Source organism: Arachis hypogaea, chromosome 3 (assembly GCF_003086295.3).
Source record: "Arachis hypogaea cultivar Tifrunner chromosome 3, arahy.Tifrunner.gnm2.J5K5, whole genome shotgun sequence".
In the NCBI taxonomy this organism is placed as follows: domain Eukaryota; kingdom Viridiplantae; phylum Streptophyta; class Magnoliopsida; order Fabales; family Fabaceae; genus Arachis; species Arachis hypogaea.
In genome coordinates, this window is record NC_092038.1 from 10,896,166 (window position 1) to 10,923,624 (window position 27,459).

The 27,459-nt window shown below is 28.7% G+C and overlaps 1 protein-coding gene across 1 annotated transcript; it reads right to left on the bottom strand.

Annotated features, from left to right (window-relative positions):
* Window positions 1-7,108: 7,108 nt before the first annotated feature.
* Window positions 7,109-10,954, bottom strand: LOC112789465 (NAC domain-containing protein 26). The gene is made up of 4 exons (XM_029296023.2): window positions 10,463-10,954; window positions 8,624-8,806; window positions 8,266-8,537; window positions 7,109-8,178 (listed from the first exon to the last, which is right to left on the bottom strand). Exons 2-4 carry the CDS (start codon window positions 8,790-8,792, stop codon window positions 7,588-7,590), a joined length of 1,032 nt encoding a protein of 343 aa, XP_029151856.2. The 5' UTR covers window positions 8,793-8,806; window positions 10,463-10,954; the 3' UTR covers window positions 7,109-7,587.
* Window positions 10,955-27,459: the final 16,505 nt, after the last annotated feature.

Here is a 27,459-nt window from a genome sequence, read left to right on the forward strand (position 1 = left end):
TAGCAATAATTCACATTGTGTAGCTGACATAATTAAGAAATTGGACACTATTTTTTCATTAAAAGATTTAGGTGACTTAAGCTATTTTTTAGAGATTGAGATTCACAAAACTAAAAATGAAACTTTGCATCTCTCACAAACTAAATATATTACAGATTTATTGTCAAAATTGGGGATGACTCAAGCTAGCTTTATGCCAACCCCTATGATTTCTTCGTTACAATTGTTGTTGGCAGGTTCAGAGAGTTTTGAAGATCCAAAATTTTATCGAACTGTTGTAGGACCTCTACAATATTTATGCATCACAAGACTAAATATCTCTTTTGCTGTGACAAAAATTAGTTAATTTATGCATTCTCCCCTCTTAGCTCATTGGAAGGCAGCAAAACGGGTGTTCAGATATTTGAGAGGCACACAGTATCATGGTTTAGTCGTCCTACACAAAAGCGATGATATGAGATTATATGGATTTGCAGACTCAGATTGGGCTGTTGATCTAGAAGATAGAAAGTCGGTGTCAGAGTATTGTGTGTATTTTGGGGCTAATTTAATTTCTTAGATGTGCAGGAAACAACCAACTATAAGTCATTCCTCTGCAGAAGTAGAATTTAGGAGTGTAGCAGCTTGTGAAGCTGAGATACAATGGCTCAAGCATTTGTTAAAAGAACTGGATGTCAAGTTTCAAACTGCTCCAACGATATATTGCGACAATTTAAGCGCTGTTTTGTTATTAATGGCAAATCCTGTATTTTATGACAAGACTAAACATTTTCAGCTTGAAGTACAATTAATCAAGAACAAGATAAATCAAAAACAGTTACACGTTATACATATTCCAAGGACAGATCAGGTTGCTGATCTTTTTACTAAACTTTTAATAGCCTCCACATTTAAAAGACTGAAGTTCAAACTGCAAGTTGTCCCAAAATCAATCTCGAGTTTGAAAAGGGTATTAGAGATTAAAGATGATTAATTATGATAATTAGAAAAGTAGTCTTAATTTTAAGAAGGCTATATAAGTAGAGAAGAAAAAATTCTATTGAGATAATAAATCATTTATTTTACTGAAATTAAATTCAATATCTTCTATTCTTTAATTTTTCGATTTCTACTCCTTCTTTCTTTTTATTCTTCTGCGATCAAAGTTACTGCTGCAAAATTTCTTTCCGTACATAACAAAATTTGGTTACTCAATCTTATTCTATTTCTTTTAATCCTTTCCTTATATAGCCATTAGTTAGTTGTGGTTGTTAATTATTGTGTATTTATAAATATCTTAATAAGCACAACCTTTGATGTAACTAATCCAATTCAGTTTTAGTTTGCTTCACTTTCTTCTCAACTTTTCTTACTATTCTCTCAAATCACCTTTAATTTTTGATACATTTCATGACATCAGAGAAAAATTCTAATTTTATGACTGTCATGATTTTTTTTATAAATAACACTAAAAAATTAATACCTATTAAAAACAAATTAGATGAGTAAAATTTTTTCACGTGGAAATATAATTACCTATTGAAAAATATTGGGACCAATATTAGTTATGTATAATATGTACAATGAATTAAAAAAAATACAATTAAAAATTAAATTATTAATTAATTATTTAATTTTAAATTTAAAAATTTAAAAAATTAGGATTAGTATTTAAACTCATTCACATTACATATAAGTTATTTCTAATCTTATCGTAACCTGTAATACACATTCAAAACTCACCGTCATCTTCTCCGATCCTCCCCTTGTATCACGAATTCTTCGTTGGCCATACCGACGCCGCCGCATCCTCCCACCGATGCCGTTCTCACTTTCGCCAGCCAGTCCGATGCGCCTCGTCCTCCGACACTCAACCTAACGTTGCTGCCGTTTTTTCGCGTGCCGCTCTTTCGAACCGGTTTCACTTTCTCCCATTCCTTCAAACCTCTTCTCATCGATGATACTACCATGCTCTTCTTCTTCAGATCCAAACATGGTTAGCTTCTTTCAGATTTGAGCCCTATGCTTCACAACAGTGCCGCTTCATCATGCCTAGTCCTTCAAAATTATATTTCACCACAATAATAGTTTCTTCTGTTTATTCATCTTCTTCTTCTTCTATTTTAATAGTCAATTTAGGATGGTCATTTTAGTATGTATGCGGATGGTTATTTTAATTTTTATATAGATGATTATTTTGATTGGAATGGATTTAGTTATATATAATTAAAATATGTTAGATGTTCAATTCATTAGGTATGCAGATGATTATTTTTATCCTTAAATGAATAGTTATTTTTACTAAGAGTGAGTGGCGTGTGGCAAGTCAAGTAACGATGGTGAAATGAGATAATTATTGATGAAGGTGGGGTGACCGCCGGTTGAAAAAAAAAAGAGAGTATTAGAGTGAAATGCTTTAATAAATTAGGATTTTATATGGTAATTTTTTGAAATAACTAACTGAATTTTTCAAAAATTTAAAATTTGAAATTTAAAATTTGATGTGAAATAACTGAATGAAAGTTTTTAAATTTATTATTTATTTTTATTGGACTAAATAACCAACCCATTGTACATATTGTCAAGATTCCTTATTGGCTCCCTAGCGGAATTTCTTTTGAAAAAGTATTGGAAACCAATATTAATTGTGTATAATGTGTACAATGAATTAAAAAAAAAGTAAAATTAAAATAAAAAATTAGATCAGTAATTAATTATTTAATTTTAAATTTTAAAATTTTAAAATTAAGATTAGTATTTAAATCCATTCATTAGTATTTAAATCCATTCGCACTATGTACGATTATTTCTAATCTTACCGTATCCTCCAATACACGTCCAAAACTCACCGTCATCTTCTCCAATTCTAACATCGCGTCATTGAATTTCTCGCCGACCATACCGAGGCCGCCGCATCCTCCTACCGACACCGTCCGCACCTCCGCCGGTCAGCTCGATGCTCTTCGCCCGCCGACGCTTGCTGCCGCTATTTTCGTGCCTCTATTCCGAATCGGCTTTGCTTTCTCCCATTCCTTCAAGCCTCGTCACTGATGATACCACCATGCTCTTCTTCTTTTTCGGATCCAAACATGGTTAGCTTCTTTCATGATTTGAGCCCTATGCTTCACAACAGTGCCACTTTTATCATGACTAGTCCTTCAAAATTATGTTTCACCACAATAATAGTTTCTTCTGTTTATTCATCATCTTCTTCTATTTTAATGGTCAATTTAGGATGGCCATTTTAGTAGGTATGGGGATGGTTATTTTATTTTTACGTAGATGATCATTTTGATTAGATTGAGTTTAGTTATATATAATTAAAATATGTTAGATGTTCAATTCATTAGGTATGCAGATGATTATTTTTATCTTTAAGTAGATGGTTATTTTTATTAAGGGTGGGTGGCGTGTGACAAGTCAAGTAGCAACGGTAAAATGGGATGATTATTGATGAAGGTGGGGTGGCCACCGGTTAAAAAAGAAGAGAATATTGGAGGATTTCATATGGTTATTTTAAAAAAATAACTAACGGAATTTTTTAAAAATTTGAAATTTAAAATCGAAAAATTTAAAATTTGATATGAAATAATTGAATAAGAATTTTTAAATTTATTATTTCGTAGGTAATTTTTATTTTTAACTCATATTAGACTAAATAAATAGTCTATTGTACACGTTATATAAATATCTCATTGACTCCCTAGCGAGACTCTTTTCTTTTTCTTTCTTTTTTTATGTGGCTCTCTTATACTCAAATTTTCGGCACATTAATTCGTTATGAAGTTCCATTCCTTGTTTATTGGTTAATATTTTTTTAATTTTTAATGAAAAATATTTTAAAAATAGTCCGATTAAAAGAATGATGAGATTCTTGATGGATAATAAACTATGATAAAATGAGTTGATAGAATTTTTTTTTTAAACTTTATTATACCTAAAGATAAGAAAAGAAAGTGATGTAATAAAAGTGAATAAAATAAAACAAAAAACAAGTGCTTTATTAAAAAATCTTGAAATCTAAAATAATTATTTGTTATAAATATGATAAAAATGAACTCTTATTGAAGAGATATCACTTGAGCATGAAGCAACGATGGACAAATTTGCAAGAAAACTGAGTTACCTGCCATCAAAGCCGATTTCACTCAAACAAGCTTTCAATTTATTCATGGTTACGGTAGAAATCTTGGTGGTCAAAGAAAAAGAGGTGGCATATTACGAAGAGGAAGATCCTCCAATTTTTCTTGCCCTCAGAGTTAGGTTTGTGCTCACTTTATTTCCATCGATTTACTCAGAATTTTAGCTTTGCTCTTTTACCTTTTACCTTTCATGATCCAAGAGATTTTTTGGCTAAGTAAAATACAAAAAAAGGACCATAAAAAATTATGATACTAATAAATTTGATCATGAAAAAATTAAAATTAACTTGTGATAAAAAAAATTTTCTATAAATATTTTTTATGAAAGTAATAAAATAATTAATTAGCATGAGAATAGAATAGCACGCGGCGCAGAGGAATAATATAAGGATTGCTTTAATTTCATGCATGGTGGGACATATATTACGTTTGATGGGGCGAACATAATAGCACTCACATGGAGCTGCTTAATCTCTCTTCTGGGTGTGAATGAATGAATGTGAATCTGTCAATATAATTATATATGTTTATGATTCCTTAGCTTCCATTACAAACAACAATAACATATATATACTTATTAAATAAATTCACACTCTGTAAACCCTAATTATTGCAATAATAATAACATGAAGGAAATTGTCACGCGAACAAGTTTAGTTTATACGGTCAAAAATAAAAAAATCTCTCTCTGACTTAGAACTATACTACTACTTTTGATACCTTGGAATCCACAACTTAATGATCAGCGGTTTCCTCCATTTCTATGGCTGGTTATTACTTTTCTTTATTTAGCGTTGTTGCAGCCACCTGGAACATGATTCATGAGTGTGTTGGTGCTCATGTAACTTCACTTCACAACAACTAATACCATATATATAATTAAAAAACTAAATCAATAAACTCTTATCTCTATCTCTATCTCTGCGATGCTTCTTCTCTATTGCACATATATATACACTACTCTCATCTCTAGCTACCTTATATAGTTCAATTGTCATTCATATTTTTAGAGCTATCCATATATCTCCATTCAATGCTTCTGTTGTCTTCTATGCCGAAAATCTCTATGTCATCTTTTCTGTATTATACTTATTACTCTTAGTATACTATAACTACTAAACCATATGTTTGGTGTTTTTTTCATCACCGCTCTTAGCTTCTTCTTTATATGTTTTTACAGATAACTAATTTTGTCGCACCTGATTCATTGTTTTCATATTGTTGCCTTAATTTACCAGGCCTAGTAATAAGATTTCATGTTTTCTGAACCAACTACCATATATATCTTAATTTCTTCAAATAATTACATGCATAATATATACACATACATTTCTACTCTGATATTATTGCCATTTAATAATTTTTATTTGTTAAAATTCAAGATTTTTACGAATATTAAAAAGTAGGTAAATAATAAGAGATACGAATAACGTAAATAACAAGCTGTATTTTAAATTTATTAATCATTTAAAATAAGAATATATTTAATTAATTTAAAATTTAATTTTTAAAATTAAAATTTATTTATTTTTAACTTATTATTTAAATTATTAAAAAAAACATTGTTCTCTGTACTTTTTCAAACCCTAAATATCATGACTCTAATAATTTCTTTTTGATGATATATTGCCAATTGGAATAACTATAAAGCTAACTTCTTATATAATATAATATATATAAACCAATTTCAAGCTTAGGTTATATATATATAATATCTTCGATATTGCTTGCCTTCTAAATCAAACCTCAAAGATTTAATTGAAGGCACATGCGAGACTTGGCAGCAAAGAATAAGTGTGGTACCGAGCTCCCTCTCATTATCTTGTCTGATCTATCTAATGTAATTCACTGTCGTTTATTATTATTATTATTATTATTTTGCTTCATCATCAAATATTAGCACACAAGGCATATTGATAAGGATCTTAGGTCCCTAATGTGGGGACAATGCAACATTCTACGGTTTAGATATGTGATTCTTCAATTCCAACTTTTTGAGAATATATATAATCATACTAAATATATATTAAAATTAATCACCTAAATTAGTTACGAATGTAAAAAAATATTAAAATATAAAATATATATTAAAAATAAAATAAATTACATATGTATTTATTATATACAAATAAATAGACTAATTTTATTATTTTAGTGATTATTTTTTATGTGTAAATAATATTTTTTATATATATATATTATATAATTAAGGTCTCGTTAACCTTTTGTCTTAATTAGCATATAAGATCTAGAGTCTCGATGCTCGAGAGCTGAGGGACCATCTATCAATCATCATTATACTTTTTAATCTTTGTTTCCAAGGAAAGGAACCATGCGACAAATATGCGGCTATATATATGATAGTGAAGATCAAGAGTAATTATGGATTCAAATATTATCAATCAAGGTTAATTAACATTTTCATCTCCTGGACTTTTTATTTAATATATAATCCTTAGCCAAAAGATAATATTTTAATTATTCTACCACTTACGAAGAAAGCCAAACCATATTCAATGAAGAAACAATAAGTTATATATTATTAAACACAGGTTTTACTAATATGGTGTAACTCAATTTGACAATAGTTTAGGTTGGTGGATATATAGATAATAAGAGTTTAAGGACGAATTGAAAATCTTTAACCATGAATATGCGTTAAATAAATTGGATTAGTCAGTCTCTTGTATAGGATGAAATGTTAAATATTATTAGAGATATAATTATTTAGGTATTTTTTATTAATTTAATTTTTTAGAAAAAATAATTTTATAATATAATATCAAAATTTTGATAACTAAAAAATTTTGATTTAATATTTGTTGACTCAAAAAAAAACTTTTACTATGAAAAAAATATATAAAATTTGCGTAAATTTAAAAAAATCTTATATAAAAGATATATATCTCTTCTTATCAACAAAAAAATTTGTAAAAGAAGTAGTTTTATTACAACTATTAAAAAGTTAATTTGCAACAAACAAAGAATATATAGAACAATTTATTTCTCTTAATTGTAACATACAAACACAAATACGATACAAACTCAGGTCAACAGTAATCAAATAAAAACAGCAGCTGTTGCTGCTTGCGTAGTTTTGACTTAGCACAATGATAAAAACAAATTTAAGTAGTGCCCATCATAATAATCCGTAGCAAACAATACAACTTAATTCAAACCCCGCAAATTAAAACTAAGTAAGGTGAATATGTCTTGTTACTAACTATTTAACTGTCCTAATAATTAAAAAAGGTGGAGGCATCAGAATGAAGCTAATAGTTAAATTCATGCATGCCCTCCATCCCATTATATATTAGCAGGTTTATATATGTACATGAATTTAAAGAGTAGTTGCAGTTGAAGATTTAATTGTATCTAATATATATATATATATATATATATGTAAAATAATGTAATTAGTAAGTACCCAAAATGAGGAATTTATAATATGGTGGAATCCATGATGCTATTTCCACAAATCAATTGGGCAGGTGAGGGAGTTTGATGTTGATGCAGCATCATTGTGAGGCACCATAACAATTTCCTGTGTGAGATCTTGTACAATACTATTAGAGGATGCATGATTATCATCTTGACTAAGTTGTGAAGCAACAAACTTGTCAAGAACTCTCCAATCAAGAACTCCTACTTCTTGTTGTTCATTATTGAAGAATGACTGAAAACTTGGGACTTGTTCTCCTCCTCCAATTGGTGGTGGCATGATGAGTTGTTCAGAAATGGAGGAAGGTGCAGCAGCAGATTGTTGATGAGACTCTAAGAGTGGAAGCTGAAGGAAGGGGTATGATGATGATGGGTGATGAAGCTCTTTCTTGATGAGAGGATATGGTGGTAGCTGCATCAAATTGGAATGGTTATTATTGGTGGATTGATGAAGAAGAATAGAGGATTGTTGCTTTGTTGGCGATTCCATCATCATCAATTCTTGCTCATCGTACCAACAAGAAGAATTAGGAGACTCATCATGCTCTCTCATCATCACTTTACGCATCGTTGTTACTCTCTTCTTGAATACTCTACACACCACCCATCCTTCTTCCTGCATCCATGCATGCATGCATTCATGTCTTTAATTATGTATGTATGCAAATATTTCTATGACCGAAAAATATAGAATTAAACTTGCCTGTGGTGCGGCATTTTCATCGGTTTCAAGGCGATATTCGTGCATGATCCAATCGGATTTTTGTCCATTAGGAGCTCTACCTTTATAAAAGACTAATGTCTTCCTCATCCCTATGAGATCATGCTTTGAATATATAGCTTTGTCTCTTCCCGTTGCTTTCCAAAACCCAGCTGCTGTTGCCCTATTTGTTCTTGTTCCTGTTGGATACTTCTTATCCTTGTGGCTAAAGAAGTACCATTCATTCTCCTCTTCTCTTCCTATCCTGCATATCTCTTCAAAATTTGAACAACTAACTTATTCATTAATTAACAATATATATCCTCACAATCATATAGTATATGCATGCATGTGTATGTACCTTGAAGGTCCCATGGCTCAATTTTGTAGAGGTCAACATCTTTGATTACATCAAGCTCAATCTTCCTTGAACTAACCTTCTTCCTAAGGTAGTAATCAACAAGTTCTTCATCCGTGGGGTGGAATCTAAAACCCGGGGGAACATGACAAAAACTATTCATATTCTCCATGCAATTTTTCACTCCTGCAAAAAATGTATAGTAAGATACTTCCATCTTAATGCATTATGGCTTGCCCAATTTATTAGTGACAATGCAAGAACACCTTTATAATAATTTCTCTACAATTTACTTTTTATCCCCTGCTCTTTCAATCCCTAACTATTGGCGGCGCTAACCAACTTGTGTTGGTCGAGTCGTCAGCACATTCGTCCACTTAAGCAAATATCGAATTGTCGGAGATTTGCATCCCACCTTAATTTATTGGTTGGGAAATATTGTGCACAACAAAAAAAAATTATTAACGCACAAACTTCCATGATTTCCGTAGCTAATTGTTGAAGGTATCATTCAAAAACATAATTTGGAGTAAAAAGTAATTAATTTTAAATAATCTAAATTAAAAATAAATCAAATTAATTAAAATCATTATAGTTAAATGAATTGTTCAATTCTTAGCTGGTTAAAAGTTGATTTTATATACTTTTTCTTTCATAATAAGGCCAATTTGAACATTTTCCAAATATTTACAGAGTAGCGTCTTTTAAGCTATAAACTTACACCATCTAATATTTACTTTTGATTATATCAAGAAGTGCCAACAATAATGAAAAACAATACCAAATTAATTACACCTTCTACAGTATGTAGTAGTATATATAATGACAACATGATTAATCCAATTATAAGCGTAGGGATTTAATTTGTTACAGGAAAGCCAATAATAATGCTTAATTAACCTAATTTCAGATATTGGAAGACGGAAATATAACAAAAATTATATTGTATATCCCCCCAAGTGTCTCATCAAAATGTGCACATGTGGCCTATAACATATAAGAACCATGGAAGTGAAAAATGTTGTAAAAGAAGAATAAGAATTGATATCCAATGTGGTTTGTCGTTATAAAGTGTAGATGGAGAAAAAAGCAAGACCATGATGATATGATTATGCGTGTGAAAATGTTCACATAGTCAACACACATGTGATAATGGACATGCACACACACAATACTAACTAAGTATGTTACTAGATCAACATATATATACACACAATATAGTGCGTGTCACTCATTGTGATTCCCACTGATTTATGTGACCCATGCTTCTAAAGAATAAAGTTCATGAACCTTCTTATTATGTGTCACAGTATGTTTAGCCAAATAAGACACAACATCCGAGATCATCAACCATTCAAAATATGAATATGGAAATCAAATCTGCCCTTTAGCTTTTTAAATTAATTTTGATCACTTTTAAGTATTTCTTGTTTTTAACATCTCCAAATTAATCTAAAGAAAAGTTTCAATACCTCCATCTTATAGAACAAACTGCACATAATAATGACTTTAAGGTATTATTAATTAGTCAGTATTTTAAGAGAGTACTAATTACGAAGCCAAGGTTACTAAAATTAAATATTTGAAATAAAAATAAGAATCAAAATATCAAAAGATATGCTATTTTCTCTCATTGAAAATGTTAGTCATTATTTTAAGAACATCGGTTATTAACAAAATTCATAAGTAAGCATGCTCTATTTAATTAGTGCCACAATACATGTCATACATATATTAGAGACTCTGTATATTTAATTTATAACTGAAGATATCATGAATGTGTAAAAAAGAAAAACTAAAAAAAGTAATGAAATGAGAGAAAGTGTATGTATGAGAGCTCACAGAAATCGATAATCTTGCTCCGGAAATGGTGAGTAGTGCTTGAGTTTGAGTTTGAGAATGAGATGAAAAGATAGTAGCAAAGACAAGTCGTTTCAGATCCCGAGGAGAAAGAAAACACAAGAAGTGAAGAAGGCACAGAAAGCAAGGTGTGATGAGGAATAAAATAGAAACCCTAATGAGTGGATGCAGTTTGGTTGTGTTTGTTATGTGGCAAAGAATAAGAATATGTCACTGAATTGGTGCAAAAGTTTTGAAGAGAAGGAATTGAAGATGGCAGATAGAGCCAAATGGTTGGATCTCTCAGCTGCCACCTCTACCACCATCACCTAACCATAAACCAACAGAGGACAATGCCAGATTTTGCTCTCCCTCTCTCTCACTCAATAAGCTAAGAGTCTCTTTCTAAATCCATATCTGTCTTGTGTAGAAGCTTTTGAGAGAGAGAGAGAGAGAGAGAGGAAGTTAAAGGGTTGAATGTGAGAGGAACTAACTAAGAGGACAGACACATGAAGAATCTTAAAGGGATTTCAGGAGTTCCTAAAATTAACATTTCTTTTAAATATTATTTATACATTAAAATCAGTTATTCATTATTTATATATACATATATGTATTATTTAATTTTTTATAATATATATTTTATAATTTAATATATATCTTATACTAATAATTAATTTTAATATGATATATATATATATATATATATATATATAATATCTCATATCAATTTAAAATTATTTTTGTTAATGAAATATTAATTAACTAAAAATAATAAATTTTATTAGTTACATATCATTGTTCTTTGTAATATATATATATATTATCATGGAACTTCTAAATTTATTGTATTAATTCTTTTGTTAATACATAATATACTATTTGCTATTGCAATTATTTATGATAAGCTATAAAATTTTACGAGAACTATTACTACAATAATAACTAGTTTATATAGTGAAAGAGTTTGAAATTTTATAAGATTTTTTTTATCCTTAGCTTGATATAAAACTCTTTTTTAGATGTTAATCTATCCCACAATAATACTCATAACATAATATTCTTTTAAGAGCCAGTACTTCAACAATTCTATTTTTTGATACTTCATTTGGCCTTTTGCTAATTAGAACTCTATGCAAATTGTCCTTTTTAATTGGTTAGTTCTCAATGTTACAAGACCTTAAGAAAATTATTATCATTACAAAAGTTAATTTATATGAACGAAGAGTTAAAAGCATTGTAAAACTCTTTTTCAAGTGTTGCCTTCGAGATGAAATCTTTTCTAAATATTAGCCCCACGAAATTCATAACATTACTCAATTTAATTTTTTTTTCTATTCTTAAAAATGAGAGTAAAGAAATGTATAAAAAGGGTGTGTATGTTGGTGGTGACGTAATGGAACAGCCAACGCCCTAAAAGAAAAAGGAAAAGTTACTACGCTATGTATGAGGCATGGTGGCCCCTATTTGGCCCCATTCCAATTCTTAGTCCCTACCATTTTTCACCATCTATCCCCTTCTTACTTGCTACTGTAATTGATGAATGAAATTTTGTGATCATCAATCATGAAGTGACACTATGGATGTTCTATTGAGACACTAGACATACATGTGCCAAATCTTGATAAGCTCCTTCTTCTCTCTTATTCTTGTCCCTTTCTAATTAATTCTCTGAGATTCATAAGCTAAGTGATGGTTGTTCAGCTTATTATTATTAAGCTAATGATACAATCCTTGCAGGCTTTGTATCTGTGTGTTAATGTAAAAAATGATCTCATCATCTTAACCAACCTAGCTAATTAGACCACATATATTTAGACACCTATAATTCTATAGTAGTTGTTTGTTCACTATACAGCACTAGGAAATGACAATAATGTAGCTCTAATAATCATCAAAGGGTAGTAAAAAGCAAAAGTACGTATGTATGTCCTCAATGTTAATTATTTCATTTGTCTTCAGCGATACAAAAGAAACAAGATAAATAAACATATATTTGAAACGATTAATTTGGTTGGTCAAATATTCAATTCATTCGTCCATCGTCAATAATAAAAAAATATTTAAAATGTTTAATACGATAAATGATAATTATTTTAAAAAATATTCAAAGATATATTTAACAGTCACTTAATCGTAAAAAAAATCTTCATTAACAATATCTTTATTAACAATTAGTTACGTTATTATTGATCGTCAAAAATAAATGTTAATAAAAGTCAATCATATTATGTATATACACAAAAAATTAACTATTAAATTAAATTAATTACTGATATAAAATATATATTTAAATATAAAATAAATATTAAAAATAAATTAAATAATATATATTTATATATAAATATATAGTGAATAATTTTTAATTAGCATGCACATGAATTTTTGAATAAAAATATTGTTAATGATATTTTTAAATATTTTTAAATCCTTTTCTAACAATGTTAAATATTTTTTGACAACTAATAACCGTAAAAAATCCTATCAAAATAACTATTTTTATTGGACTTCAATAATACTTATTATTTTTCTGTAATTAGCCTCCTGGTTTAAATATTATCTATAACAATATATAATGGCAATACATGGATTTGGTGTCCAAATTTTTTTCCAGTATTATCCTCTCTAATTAACTTCTTCACTTAATGTCAGTTATCTCTGAAAAACTCCTATTACTCCACTTGGCCACTTGACATACCTGTCACCTCTAGACAGTGTATTATGGTTGTTAATTGTTCCCTTAAAAAATTTACGCTATTAATTTAATATTTGAATTTTTTTTATTGTTGTTAATTCTTTACTTAAAAAATTTACACTATTAATTTAATATTTGAATTCTTTTATTATGGTACTATTTTAATGTACTCTAAATTTTTATTATGTATTTATAATTTTGATAAAAATCATTCTTAAAAGAAATATTAATCTTATTTTTTAATTTTTTTTATCCAGATAATATTAAATTATTTATATTAAAAAATTTACGAAATTCAAAAAATATTATTTATATGTTAAAAATCTGTTTTTAGATATTCAAGTATTAGAATTGGTCCAAATAACATTGGTTGGTTGTGTATATATATTCCATTAGTTTGTTAATTTTATCTTTTGAATTATTTTTTATTATTGTACTATTTTAATGTACTCTAATTTTTTATTGTGTATTTATAATTTTAAAAATAATCATTAGAAGAAATATTAATTTTATCTCTTAAATTTTTTACTTTGACAATATTAACTAATTTATATTAAAATATTTAGATAATTCCAAAACTATTATTTATACTATAACAAAATAACAATATACAAAGAAAATATGGGAGTTTGATGTTCAATTTTTTTTATTCAGTGAGTTCTACTTGACAGTTGTTGTATAAAATATTTATTTAAAAATATTAGTAATTTTTTATTTAATTTATACGGTAAATAATAATATTTTATGTAATTTTATTTTATTTAGTATCAAATAAATTTAGATTTGAATTTTCTTTTATTCTTTTCGAATTGAAATAGTTCCATTGCATGATTGACAACTTTGATTTCTATTATAATAACTATTTTTTCTATTATTTTCTATTTACTATTTTTTTTATTTTTGTCATAATAACTTTTTTTATCTATACCAATATATAATGGGATAGAAAAGTTTGGTATCCAATTCCTTCTTCCTATTTTATCCCTATTTCTTTTTTATTTTTGTTACACATTGAATTTAATATAACAAACTGTTACCACGTCCTCAATTTTTTATTTTTTTATAAAAGAATTTATCTCACGACAGAGTATTAAATTGATTCATTTTCAACCCACGACATATTTTAAAACTGATTTACTTCCAATAAAAAACTGCTCCCACTACGTACTCAATTTAAAAACTGAAACCCCAACAGAATTAAATACTTTTTCACTTTCAATTTTGGTCTCCCAAACCTTTTTTTATTCTCTACATTTTGCTATCTTTTTGACAAATAGAACTGGAAACTTCACAAAATCAACAATCAACGTCGACCCACTTGAACAGAATATGCTAGGCGAAGAAGACAACATGATCGAAGAACAAAGACAACAACACCTAGCTAGAAGACGTGCAACTTATCCGTAGATGATTCGACAAGGAAAACAAGTTGCCATATCAACTGACTCCAATTCCAACTCCAATGCCAAACGCAAGTAGAGGTACTCGATTAACTACAAACATAGGAGTAGCCCAATTGACTACAATTAAACAAATGACCAGAGCTACCACCCATCATCAATTTGATACAGGTAACACGATAACTAATTTTCTTTGTTATGAATTCAATTAGTTTTTAATAATTATATTTTACTTTTGAAACATACAGGGATGGAAGCGTATGACAATGGAACAGGCACAAGTAACAGAAATCTATAACAATATATAATGTGCTTTCTAATGTTGCCCTTAATGATAGAGATTCTCCCGTACATGCGTCTTTTACTTTAAATAAAAGAACTTTCACCGTTAACAGCAACACATGTTATTCTATCTTATTTTCATTCTGTTTCACTAATAGTTGTAGGAACCGTAACCTCTTCTTCAATTCTTTATTCCAATAATTTATCCATTTAATTAATTTTATCCGTTTTTAATTTTTCTTACTTCTCTTTCCAAGTCTGAATGTGTTTCTCTGTATGTAACAATTATTTGGATGAATTTTTGTAATTTTCTGAACTAGATAATGACTATGCCAAATGTTGATTTTCGACGCCATGTATGAAAGGAGGAAAAAAATAATTAGGGGTGATAAATAATTTTTTATAGATCTTATCGTTTTATTTTGGGTATATTCTTTATGTGAGTACTTTATACCATGTTTGATCTCATTATTCAATTTTTAGTGCTTCTCCTCTTGCCATTAGGTGCACTCTTCTATATTATTACTGTTGCCATCATTCTCATTCCCTGAATATCGTGATTGTATCGCTTCCATCTTTTCCTCGCTTTCATTTACTACAATTGCAAATTTTATAACATTTTATTGTTGATATTAATTTCACGCATAACTTTCACCTTCATTTTCCTTTCTTTTCAGTTTACTTACCAAACTGTATTCATTCTTATATATTTTTAATTTATCTTTCACATACAAAATTTCTCTCATCAATTTAATTTAAAAAAATGATTATTTTTTTTATCTGATATTTATTTTTTAATTTTTTTTGACATGTATATACCTATCAATAATGAACCGAAGAACTCTCATAAATTATTTTGTTAACTCATTCTTATATATTTTTAATCTGTCTTTCACATACAAAGTGATGAAAAAAAAATGAGAGCTGCCATAATGGTATTATGGTAATTGATTGCGGAAAAAAATAAAATAAGACAACATAATAGTGACGGTGAGACGATAATAGTTATCCATGTAAAAAGAATGATAAGAAAAAATGATAGTGTATAATATGATGAGATGATATAATCAAAATAAAAATTAATAATTTTAAAATAATAATAAAATTAAAAATAATTAAAGATGTTTAATATAAGATTAAAAAAAAAATTTATCTATTCGAATTATACATAAAGATAACGAGTATTTTGAATATAAAATTTTAAATTTATTTCAAATTAAATAAGATTGAGAAAATAAATAAATTTAATATATAAATAACTAATTTGTAAACCATATTAGTAAATCTTTATCTTAATTTTAGTATACATAATAATAATATAACTTTTTAAATTTTTTAATTTAAATTAAATTATTTTATATTTTTTACATATCTTAAATAATTTAAAATATTTAATTTTTTTATAATTAATTTTTATTTATTGATATCAAATTTATAATTTTAAAAACAAAAAAATAAAAAAGCGGCTGAACAGGCACTTTCAGCAGCTTTTCTATTATTTTTAAGAAATTAATTTTATTTTTTTGTTAATATATCATTCATTCTTCAAATTTATTAGATAAGTATTTTTTATTTTAATGTTGATGTGACTTTATTTATATCATATTTTATTAAAATTAAAATTACTATAAACCAAAATATAATTCAAAAAATAATGATAATAACATTTTTCTGATTCAAAAAGAGTATATATAAACCAAAATACATATTAGTTATTTATAAAAAATAATTTTTACTTAAATGTCAGATAAAAGTACTATTATTTTAATATTAAATTGAAAAAATATATTTTTTTATCTATTAGAATTATGGATGGAAATAAAAAATATTTTAGATATAAATTTTTAAATTTGCTTCTAATTAAATAGGATTGAAAAAATAAATAAATTTAATAATATTTATAAATAACTAATCTTTAAATAATATCAATAAATTTTTATATTAATTTTATTATACATAATAGCAAATTAATATTTTTTAATCTTATTTTTTAATTTAAATTTATTTTTTTAATATTTTACATGTTAAATAATTTAAGATATTTTATTTTTTTATAATTTATTTTTAATTATTATTAAATTTATAATTTTAAAATAAAAATATAAAATTAGTTTTTAAAACTCAATAGAAAAGCGGCTCAACAGGCACGATAGTGCTTGGTGAGCCGCTAGTGAGAATAAACTCCATACAAATAAATAAATAAACAGGATTAGTGTTAGCTGCTTTGGTGATCTATTGTATTTTTTAATTTAATAGATTAAGAATTAATCAACTGTAAATCTAAATTTTATTTAAAAATATATTATTGATCAATAAATTAATATATATTATATATATATAATAGAATTTAAACTTTCAATACTCGAATAAGTAAACTAATTACTTAGCCAAACTATGCTATGTATAGTACTTCCCGTATATTGATTTATCCTAGAGAAATTATTTTGGGACATTCAATGTGACTAATTGATGAGTAGCCTTAACTTGTTTAAGAATAACAAAAAGGTCCATAGTCATGATCTCCACCTAAGCTCTAGGTATATAACCGATCATAATTAGTTAGAAATGAAATCATTCTTAATCACTCTTTACGGGAAAAATAAACTATAACATGAAATAGGGATACAATTGAGAAGGCTTTGGAGAAGATTACATATATCCATTATTAACCACTTGTGCACCTTTATTTAGATAAAAAAATTTAAAAACTTAATTAGTCTATATATTTATCCAATCCCAAGATGCCTTAGTTATTTATTTATGGCATGATTTATATCTTTAAATAATTTGTATTATTAACATAATTTTGTTGTGCAGCATGAACATTGAACAATGCTCTAGAGAGTCATAATTGAAGGCATATATATTTGCACGTCTCGCTGTCACAGAGTGCGGTGAACTCATTACGGAACTCAGGCTCCGTCCCAACACCACAAAATTTATTCCGTCCTGTTTTCACACTTCACATGTACTCTAATTCATCAATATCTTATATATTATTAAAAAATTAAAAATGCACTGCTCTTTAATTTATTTACACTGGTTTCTTGCATTGTTTTTTTTTTTTACCAACACAAGCAGAAATTATAACAGTTCAATGCGTAGTTTAATTCATAACTATTGATGAATTAAATGTCTATTAATTTTTTTTTTAAATTTGGAGACTCGAACCTGCAATTTTTAGTTGAGTATGAGAAGATTATGTTATTTGAGTTATAGTTCGTTGACTAATGTCTCTATTAATTTATTTTTTATATTTATTAATATATGTATAAATATATAAAAATATGAAATTTGTTAAAATAATAAAATACTTTATATGATAATTTAAAAAAGTAGTGTTTACCTAATTCCTCTCCCCTTCCCGTTATATATATATATACCGTAACTTTTACCCCTATAAATGAAAAACAAAAAGTTTTTTAATGATTGTAGTACCAAACTTGTATTATTAAGCTCCTAACTCCTAAACTTTTAGTAACTTTCTAAAAGTTTTTAGGGATTAGATATTTTCATACTTTTTATTAGTACCAAATAATTATAATACATACAGTGTAAATGAGCTCGAAATATACGCTCTATAAATTTTAATAGAATATAGCTGGGCCCAGTTCAGAAGCCATTTACTGACAGGCTAAGCTTGTGAAGCTAGCCGGCTAGAATGAAACTGCAGTAAGCCAGTAGCCACTAAGACACTGCTAATGTGGGACCCAATTGCTGAGAAGTGTATGTAGCGGCTCGCTGTCCGGCGTGGGCTACCCAACATCATTAGAATTGCAAGTTGGGCTCAGTTTTGTGGGAGCCCACTCATCTTGGTGGGTCCTTAGTGTGGTCAGTCTTCTCCTACTTGTTTGGAAATTAGGTTATTTATCCTCCTCCTTCCACCTTCCACACACCTTGCTCTGTTTTTTTTTTTTCTCTTTTTTGTTTTTCAACAACACGTGCAAAATATTGTCGGAGTTGGGCACGGGCAGCTCCTAATAATTATAATTACAAGCTTATTAGTTATTACTCACAACCTAATTGTTAAGGTAAGTGTTTTCCATTTTTTCCTCCTTTAATAACCAATTTATTGTGCGTTTTCTTTGTGGCAAGAAAATACTAGTTAGTTGTAGGACAATATAAATATGTGAAATTTAAAGTACTAGACATGCAATGATACTTGCGAAATATGGTTTGTACAAGAGGCTTCAATTTTGTGGAGGAAAGTAGGTTGGGCTATATAACGGGGTATTTTTCGAAGTATGGATCGGATATTATTTGCATCTACATTATTCTATATAATATAATATGTGAATCTCGCTACATGTATGTTCTTTGAACATATTTTTATAATTTACCATTGATATTTATTTTAATGTTTTCTTGATTAATCCACAGTTATTGTTAGTGTTGCAAGTGTGAGGAGTATTGAAGTTAGTCCCACATTAAAAAAAGTATGGAAGAGTGAGGAGTTTATAAAATGAGAGACTCATTAACTTGACATCTTAAGGTTTTGAGTTGAATGTGGTGTCTTTTCATTTTATGTTCTCTCACTTAATTTCTCTCCGAAGTCGTCGTGACCCAATCACAATATGAGATCACACAGTATTCAAGATATGCCTATAATGATATGTCCCAAAATATATTTTTGTAATTATCTCATTATTTATTCATTTTCGTAAATATTATATTTATTTAATTTAAATATAAAAAAACCTTATTTATCACTATGTCCAGCTATAAAAAAAGCTTTAATTTTTTTAATAAAAATATGACATTTCAAATACTAGAAATAAAATTAAAATTTGATCTGAATAATAGGGTTTAAAATAATAATTTGTCTACATCTGCAATATATTTAATTTAATTTAAAGTAGAATGTTAATAAATTCTATATTATATACATTTAATTATATATTATTACATTAATAAAAATAATTAATTTTTTATAAATATCCTATAAATGATCATTAAAAAATGATGCGATAAAATAATTTTGTAAAATTATTTAAATTTGTATAAAAAATAAAGAAAAATACTAATACGTTTTAGAAAAAATAAAAAGTATAATATTTTTTTAAATTAAAAGTGTAAATTTTAAATTTTAAAACCTAAATTCTAAATAAATAATGTTATACGTTCAAATGTTTTTGTTAATTAAGTCCAACTAAGTTAGTTTAATATTAACAAAAATTAATTATAGGTAACATTACTCTAAATTTTATTATTTAACTTAGTTAAATTTAGTTCATAAAAAGACTTGAATGTGTAGCACTACTCATTTTAAATTCTATATCTTAAACTTTAAATTTTAAATTCATTGTAAATCTTAAATTTGAGTAAGTAATATAAAAAATAATAAATAAAAATTTAAAATTTATTTAATTAATAAAAAATAAAATATTTTCTATTTAATAAAAACATTTAAAAATGAACTAAATTAAATAAAAAATATTAAAAAATTATTAGAATTGATTATTTTTTGTCATTATTTAACTATTAACTTAATTTATTTAGTCTAATAATTTAATAATATACTTTTAAATATTAATAATTAATTAATAACAAAAAATAATATATTCTAATAATTTTTTAGCACTTATCAAACTAAATTATATATATAAATTGAATGGAGATAAATAATGGGAAAAGGTTGAAAGATGAGTTGACCTTAGAAAGTGGGATTGATAAATGATGAATGATGAATGGTGAGTGATGTGGCAATGAAAGCAATGGGGATGCGGCTTCTATAATACAAAAGGGGCCCCACAGCTGATATCCCCATATCTCATTCCCATCATGGATGTTCTTCTCTTACTCCATTCCATTCCCCAGTTCTCTTTCTATTGCTCTTCCTTCTCCTATACACCTTTTATTCCTTCCCAAAAGACAATCTTGCCCTTCAATATTTGAGATTTTCATAAATAGGGATATCTGAGCGAAAGAGTATATATAATGTAACACCTACGATGAGTATGGAATAATGTTCTAGCTGTATTGTGAGTATCAATACAGGTATGGCATGTGTGTTGTCAAAATGTGGTATGTAATCATTTTTTGTACAGAAAACTAATGAATGGATGAATGGACATTCTATCCACTTTTACTTTATTCTCCATTCAAAATTAGCCACCGCTGAATTAAGCAAGTACTCAACAAAATTTAAATAAGAATTTCAGATCACGCCAATTTATTCAAACATGTATCGTTTTCTAGCTTGGTCGGTATTATAATTAGGAAATTCTAGCAGTCAAAACTTTTAACTTGAAATTAGATAATCAATTAATGTTGAAAATATTGGTTACTTCACATTTTTCTTATAATTATTGATTTTTTAAATCTAATGTGAAGAGAGAGATCAGACATCTCGTTCATGTATGAGATATTGGTAAATCCGATTCGAGTGGCTAAAAACTCACCATAATTACACTACTAATTAACACTAGGTAATCGAGTTGAAGGTTAGATTATAGGTTAGTTAATTAGTTGGATAGCTAGTTAAAGAAGTGTACATATATGAATAGAAAGTTGGCAATTAGAGATTTAGGGTTTAGTTACTAGGCTGTAATTATATTCCAACTAGTCATGGTTGCACAATTTTCTTTTCTATTCTTTTTATTGTAGATTCTGTATCACCATTTTTCAAAGATACCAACAAAATCTCAAAATTGGCACCAAGTTTTGCAATAAATATTGAGCAATGTTAGGGCAGTACTACTTTTATGATTTGTAACCATCAAATAGTCATTAATAATAATTTTAATAGTGTGAGATTTGTGTGAAATTTCATCCAATAACTTACTTTTTTTTGTTAGTTACATACTAGTCAGAATTTAATAAAATTACTCTAGACTTTTCCTTAAATATTTATAGGAGAAATTCTAGGTAGCTTTAGTGCATTGTACAGTTACTGGTCCATTCAACTCTTTCTGTGGTTTAATTTTCTCTCATAACAAGTTAATTTAGATTTCTCTCTTTCACAATTCTCACAAATTCTCACTTTTACATACATCACTTTTTTATGTATTTTTTGTGTACACATTCTTTTCGTAGTATAAAAGATATATATTTTTTAAAATTTTTTCTCACTTCTTATCAATCATTTTCAATATAAAAGATGAAAATGTACACAAAAGTAATACATATGCCATTCTTCGTTAAGTAATTAATTAAGCCGTGTATGCAAATTCAACACGTTTTGTTTCACATGACTTTTACTCTTGTTGAATAAATAATGAGTCTTGCATTCAAATGGAGATAAGTCTGATCTCAAAGTAGTTTTGAGATTAATGTTAAAATTGTTTTTGAGAATTTAATTATATCAATTATGTTTTTAAGGTTGGTAAAAGTGTATTATGTTAATCTTTAACTTATTTTTCGTTAATAATGTACTAATGTAATTCGATAAGTAAATCATTAGTGACATGTGTATGTTACTTTATGAGTTGGTCACGTGTAATAACATAATAACATGATGATAGATCGATCAGTGATATGCACTATAAGAAAAACACCAGTTACAATCATATTAATCAAATAAAACTGTCACCAAGTAGCTTATCATCAGATTTACCTTCGTCCTGTAGTTGACGGTATAAACGTCGCCAGAAATCACTTACCGGTAGAGCAATTCTTGTGGGGTTCAAAGGTGATCTTGCGCCAAATCCTATCGGGATCCACGACTGAGGTCTCGGAGCCGGTTTCGTCGGCTCCACTAAGCGGTTGAGATTGCTGGGTCGCGGCATCCAACCTCTGCTGATACTCCTTTTGTGTCACACGTTAGTTGTGATTAGGATAATAGTTAAATAATTGACTTTAAACCAAATAAAACTGAAATTTAGGATTAATTTAAACTCACATAATGGGTCGCCGACTGCTCGTCAGCAAATGTCTCCTTATTTGCCTTTAAAGTATGGGTATATTTGAAGGTCTCCACTAGTGTTGCCTCACGATGCAACAACTTAGACTACAAATTAAATATATCAACTAAATAATAAAATAAATGAACAAATTAAACAATGACAGACAAATATATATGAAGCAGAAAATTTTAATTCTAATTTTGAAAAAATAATTTTGATTTTTTCGATTTAAATAAAAATCTTATAAAAATTTTAATAGAGTCTCCCCCTGAAATTTAGATTTAGCCACCCTTAAAGGGTTCCATCCAAACCAAATTAACATCATTATTTTCACAGTCAAACATTTTCTAAACAATTTTAGTAGCAGAAATAAGCAAACAGTTAAATATCCAACATTTTTGCAGCAGCTTCAGAGTCTAATCTAACCTATCTTAATCACTTAAATCTACTAAAACTGAAAATTAAACACTCTAAATTCTACTAACTACTTAAGTAACTTGATAATGAATAAAATGAAATTAAACACTGTAAACTCTACTAACTAATTCAAGTAACTACTATAACATAAAACAATGCCAAAATTCTTACCAGTCTCGTCTTCATCTTTATAAAGGTCGCCGACCTACCTGTATACCTCGACGACTTGGGCGAAGCTCTATTGACGATGTTCGTCAGACGTCGATGCTTGAACCCCTCGATATCTCTAAAGTGAGCCTCCAAATCACGCTTGATATTTGGATGGATCCATGAGGTCAGGTGGCCTTTCCCCTGACGAACATCGCTCATCATCTGCTGAAAATGTTTCGTTGTCCGGTGGTTGTAGATCTTCTGGATAATGAGGTTATGCTCTGCATCTCATATGAATTTCAACTGCACACTGTGATTTGCCAACAACATTAGTTAATTAGAATAAAATACAATTCAAATACAGCAACTCAATTCTAACTAAATTGGGATCTTACCGCCCACTTCTGAAACCAGCGTTCTCTAGTCTCAGTCAGGATCTATGTATATGTCGGCCACGGGTGGTTGTACATGGACTTAATGACCTCGAATATCTCCTATGTGTAAGTATTGGGGTTCGTGAAAACTTGTCAGAGAACAAATCGCACATTAACAATCACATAAGATAAACAAACTTAACATAAATAAACCGAAGATAAAAAAATTAAGATAAACAAACTTAATATTGAAAACTTGAATTTACGACTGCATGCCATCAGGCGAAATCCTTAGCCTGATGATGGGCGGTGGTGCAAGGGCATCCTGCTCGGAGACATTGGAGGAATCACCCACTACAAGCTCTGTTAACGGGGTCGCTGCATCTACAGGAAGCGTAGCAGTAGGAAGCACCCAATTCGAGTTTGGGACCATGATAAATTGTTGGTCCGATGAACCTGCTTGTGACGTCAAGGGGTCAACGGGGTAGTTGGGGTAGAGGGCGATGACTGGCAGCCTTGGGGATTCGACAGAATCCCGCTCTCTACCACGACCACGTGATGACCCACTCAATCTATCTTTACTACCTGTCGTCATGTCTATAAAGTGAACATATTAGTAACATATTAATACCATAACAAACACAAACAAATAATAATATAAGAGAAAACTCAAGAAATAAAAACTAATTCTAAAAGTGTTCTAGTTTAGTATTTTTTTTTTTAAAAAAAAAGAGAAATTACATAGTGTTTTAATTCAAAATAATTACATTAGAATGAATAAGTATTTTTGTTAAGTTTAGCATAAGAATAATAAGAATGATAAAAACAAGCATTAATTTCAAGAAATTGACCAAAATTTGTAATAAAAAGCTCTTTGAGACATATAGACAACACATGGCATGCACAAACACAAACATGCACAATCAATACAAGCAAGAAGTAAATGATGACCAAATTTAGATTAACGTCATTCAATCTAATTCTCATCAATTTTTCAATAAAACAAGCATGCTTTCAACATTAGATTATCAAGAACGACAAAAAATCATAAGCACATCAACCTTAACGCAGGGAGTTCACAATTATCTAAACAATCAAAACAGTTCCAACAATCAAATAGGTAAGAGTTAAACATTATCCAGACAATTTCAGCATTACAATTTATCAAAATCGGTAGTAAAACAGTGAATTTTTATACAATCAATTAAACAAGTTTCAACCAATCTGAGTAGTAATTTTTAGCAATTCAATCAACAATTCAGAAGAATTCCAAACAAATCAAATAAATTGTATGATAGCAAATCAACTAATTATTTTTAGCTAATCAATCTGACCACATTTAAAAACTAAATTAACCAAATTACATTTTTTTTATGAAAAACAGGTTAAAAAAAAGCAAGCTACGAAAAATTAACTAACCTATACCTAGCGGACAATGACGAAGCTATACCTAGCGGCGGATGAAGCGTGATGGACTAGGGAAAGAAAGTGCTGATGCGAAAAACGACTTTCGTCGGTAGTGAGAAAAACGTGGCTGCAACGGATGCTGGAGTTTGCAATAGCGACTGCAATGGAGACGTCGCGGAGAACGTTCAGTGCAAGAAGAGGAGGGAGGCAGCGATTGGAAGGGCAAGTGATGGGGGGCTGACGGTGCGGCGAGGTTCAAAGGTGGCTAGCTAAAGAGAGAAAGAGAAAAGAGATGTTAGAGAGAGAGAGAGAGTAGTTTCGAATTGAAGGGGGAGAGGATTTACGGACTATCAAAACGCAGTGTTTCACTAGAATGGGATTACCAGTGGATTGTTCTGACGGTAAATTCTGCACTAAATTTGGCGCATATTTTCCCCATTTTCCTTCCAAGTATTACCGGCAAATTTATCGTTGAAAACAAAAAACTGTTGGTAACGATTTGACTAAATGAAGTCCACATCAAAACCGTAGGTAAATCTGCTGGTAAAGTTGACGCTAATGTGCGATGCTAAATCCGACAGTAAATTCAATGGTACTCAACATTTTTCTTGTAGTGACGCGGCATGCTGACATGGACAGGTATGCCATGTGTCACAATACTATTTGACAATGTGTCACAAAACTGGTGAATGGACTAATTTGGTGTACAACATTTAATTTTAGGAACTAAAATGAGTTACTTAATGCAAAGTTAAGGACCAATTTGGTGCATCTACAATAATGACATAGTGGATGATACGTGAATGAATAATGTTGCGACACATGACTCAAGCTGACACATGGTCGAATAGTATTGTAACGCATGGCACACTCGTCCATGTTGCCATGCCATGTATCACTAATCGACCCGTCATTATATCATTATACGAGGTCAAACAATGAAGTGACACGTGTCACTAATAGTCTACGTCATCAAACTATATCATCAATACGCCATTAATATAGAACATGGCTTTGGAACTAATGTAGTGTATTTTTGCCAATCTCAAATATATAATTGGTGCAATTAAAATTGTAATGATTTTAATATACGACGTCAATTTTAAAAACCACTTTAAAATTTAACTCCGTCAAAATGAGATAAGAGTGATATATATTAATATATAAGTGGAATGTCAAAAGATGTTAACAATAATAAAAACATGATTATTAATACATAGTATGGAGGATTTGTCAGCGGATTTCTTCATCAATGAAACAAAAGCTCGTGGAAACAACATTTTTGGAGATTAATGATGTTAATAATTGTGCTATTTTTCTAGTTTTCCATTGTGTCATCGATCACCTTGTTTTCACAAAATGGTAATTCATGCCTTATAAAGTTAGACGTTACTATATTAGAAAAACCGGGGGGCGTACATGATTACATTTTGGTTTATGCGGCCTTAAAAAATGATACTACCAATTATAACCATAATAATGCCATAAGAAAATGGAAACAAAAGAAGAAAACCAGAAGGAGAAGTAGTGTCTTTTATGAAATCATATTCACTTAATTAACTTTTGTTGTGACTCGCAGTTAATTATGCTATAAACTGCTTCTAGTAGGGTACTTAATTACGTACCCACTATTGGTTATTTTCACATGGCAAACCCATGTTTAGATATGGATGACATCTTCATTATGTCATGCTTTCGTAATAAAATTACACATGAAAAATATACATGGTGGTAGGCTGGTAGCTAGAACTAACCTTTTATTAATTTTGTTCACAATGTGCATATAGAGTTTAATAAACCATTTTGTTTCAAATACTTAATTACATTTAATTTGTTTCAGCTTAATCTATAATATGGTATACCTTGTGGTTCATATATAGCGATATGCAAACAAGTGGGAAGTGGCACTATTGAATCCAAAGCCAGAGAAGCTTAGCTTTAATTTATTTATAGAGGTGTTGAAGTTGAATATTTGAGTAGTTATTGTTTCCACTCCAACCGACAGCAGGTAAAAATAGTTGCACTTCATGGACTCTAAGAATAAGGTACACTTAAACTATTCATCAAGTACCATCTGTATACGGCAGCTTGGTCAATGGATTCACATATGCATATTCTTACTTGATTATAGTAATTAAACAGAGTAGAAAAATTGGACTTATTAGATTATTAATCACGTACTCATCATACGTATGATCTCCATGTGAACTCACAGAGAGAGTTTAATATAATAAGTTGTTCGCATCGTATTGAACTATTCATTACATAGTGTGGATGAAAGTAAAACCAAATTCAAAAGAAAAATATTGGAAGATCAACGCACTTTATTATTAATATTAGTCAATATTTTTAATTAATACATTATTTTGAATAAAACAATATTACTGATCAATAAATATTATTGTTTTTGTCAAGTATTTTGTTAGCAATA

Bases quoted from the DNA above. Each gene is read 5' to 3' on its own strand.
- LOC112789465 (XM_029296023.2), bottom strand. From the start codon at position 8,792: ATGGAGAATATGAATAGTTTTTGTCATGTTCCCCCGGGTTTTAGATTC. The intron at 8,538-8,623 runs GTACATACACAT...CAAATTTTGAAG, and splicing joins TGAGCCATGGGACCTTCAAG to AGATATGCAGGATAGGAAGA. The intron at 8,179-8,265 runs GCAAGTTTAATT...GCATGGATGCAG, and splicing joins ATGAAAATGCCGCACCACAG to GAAGAAGGATGGGTGGTGTG.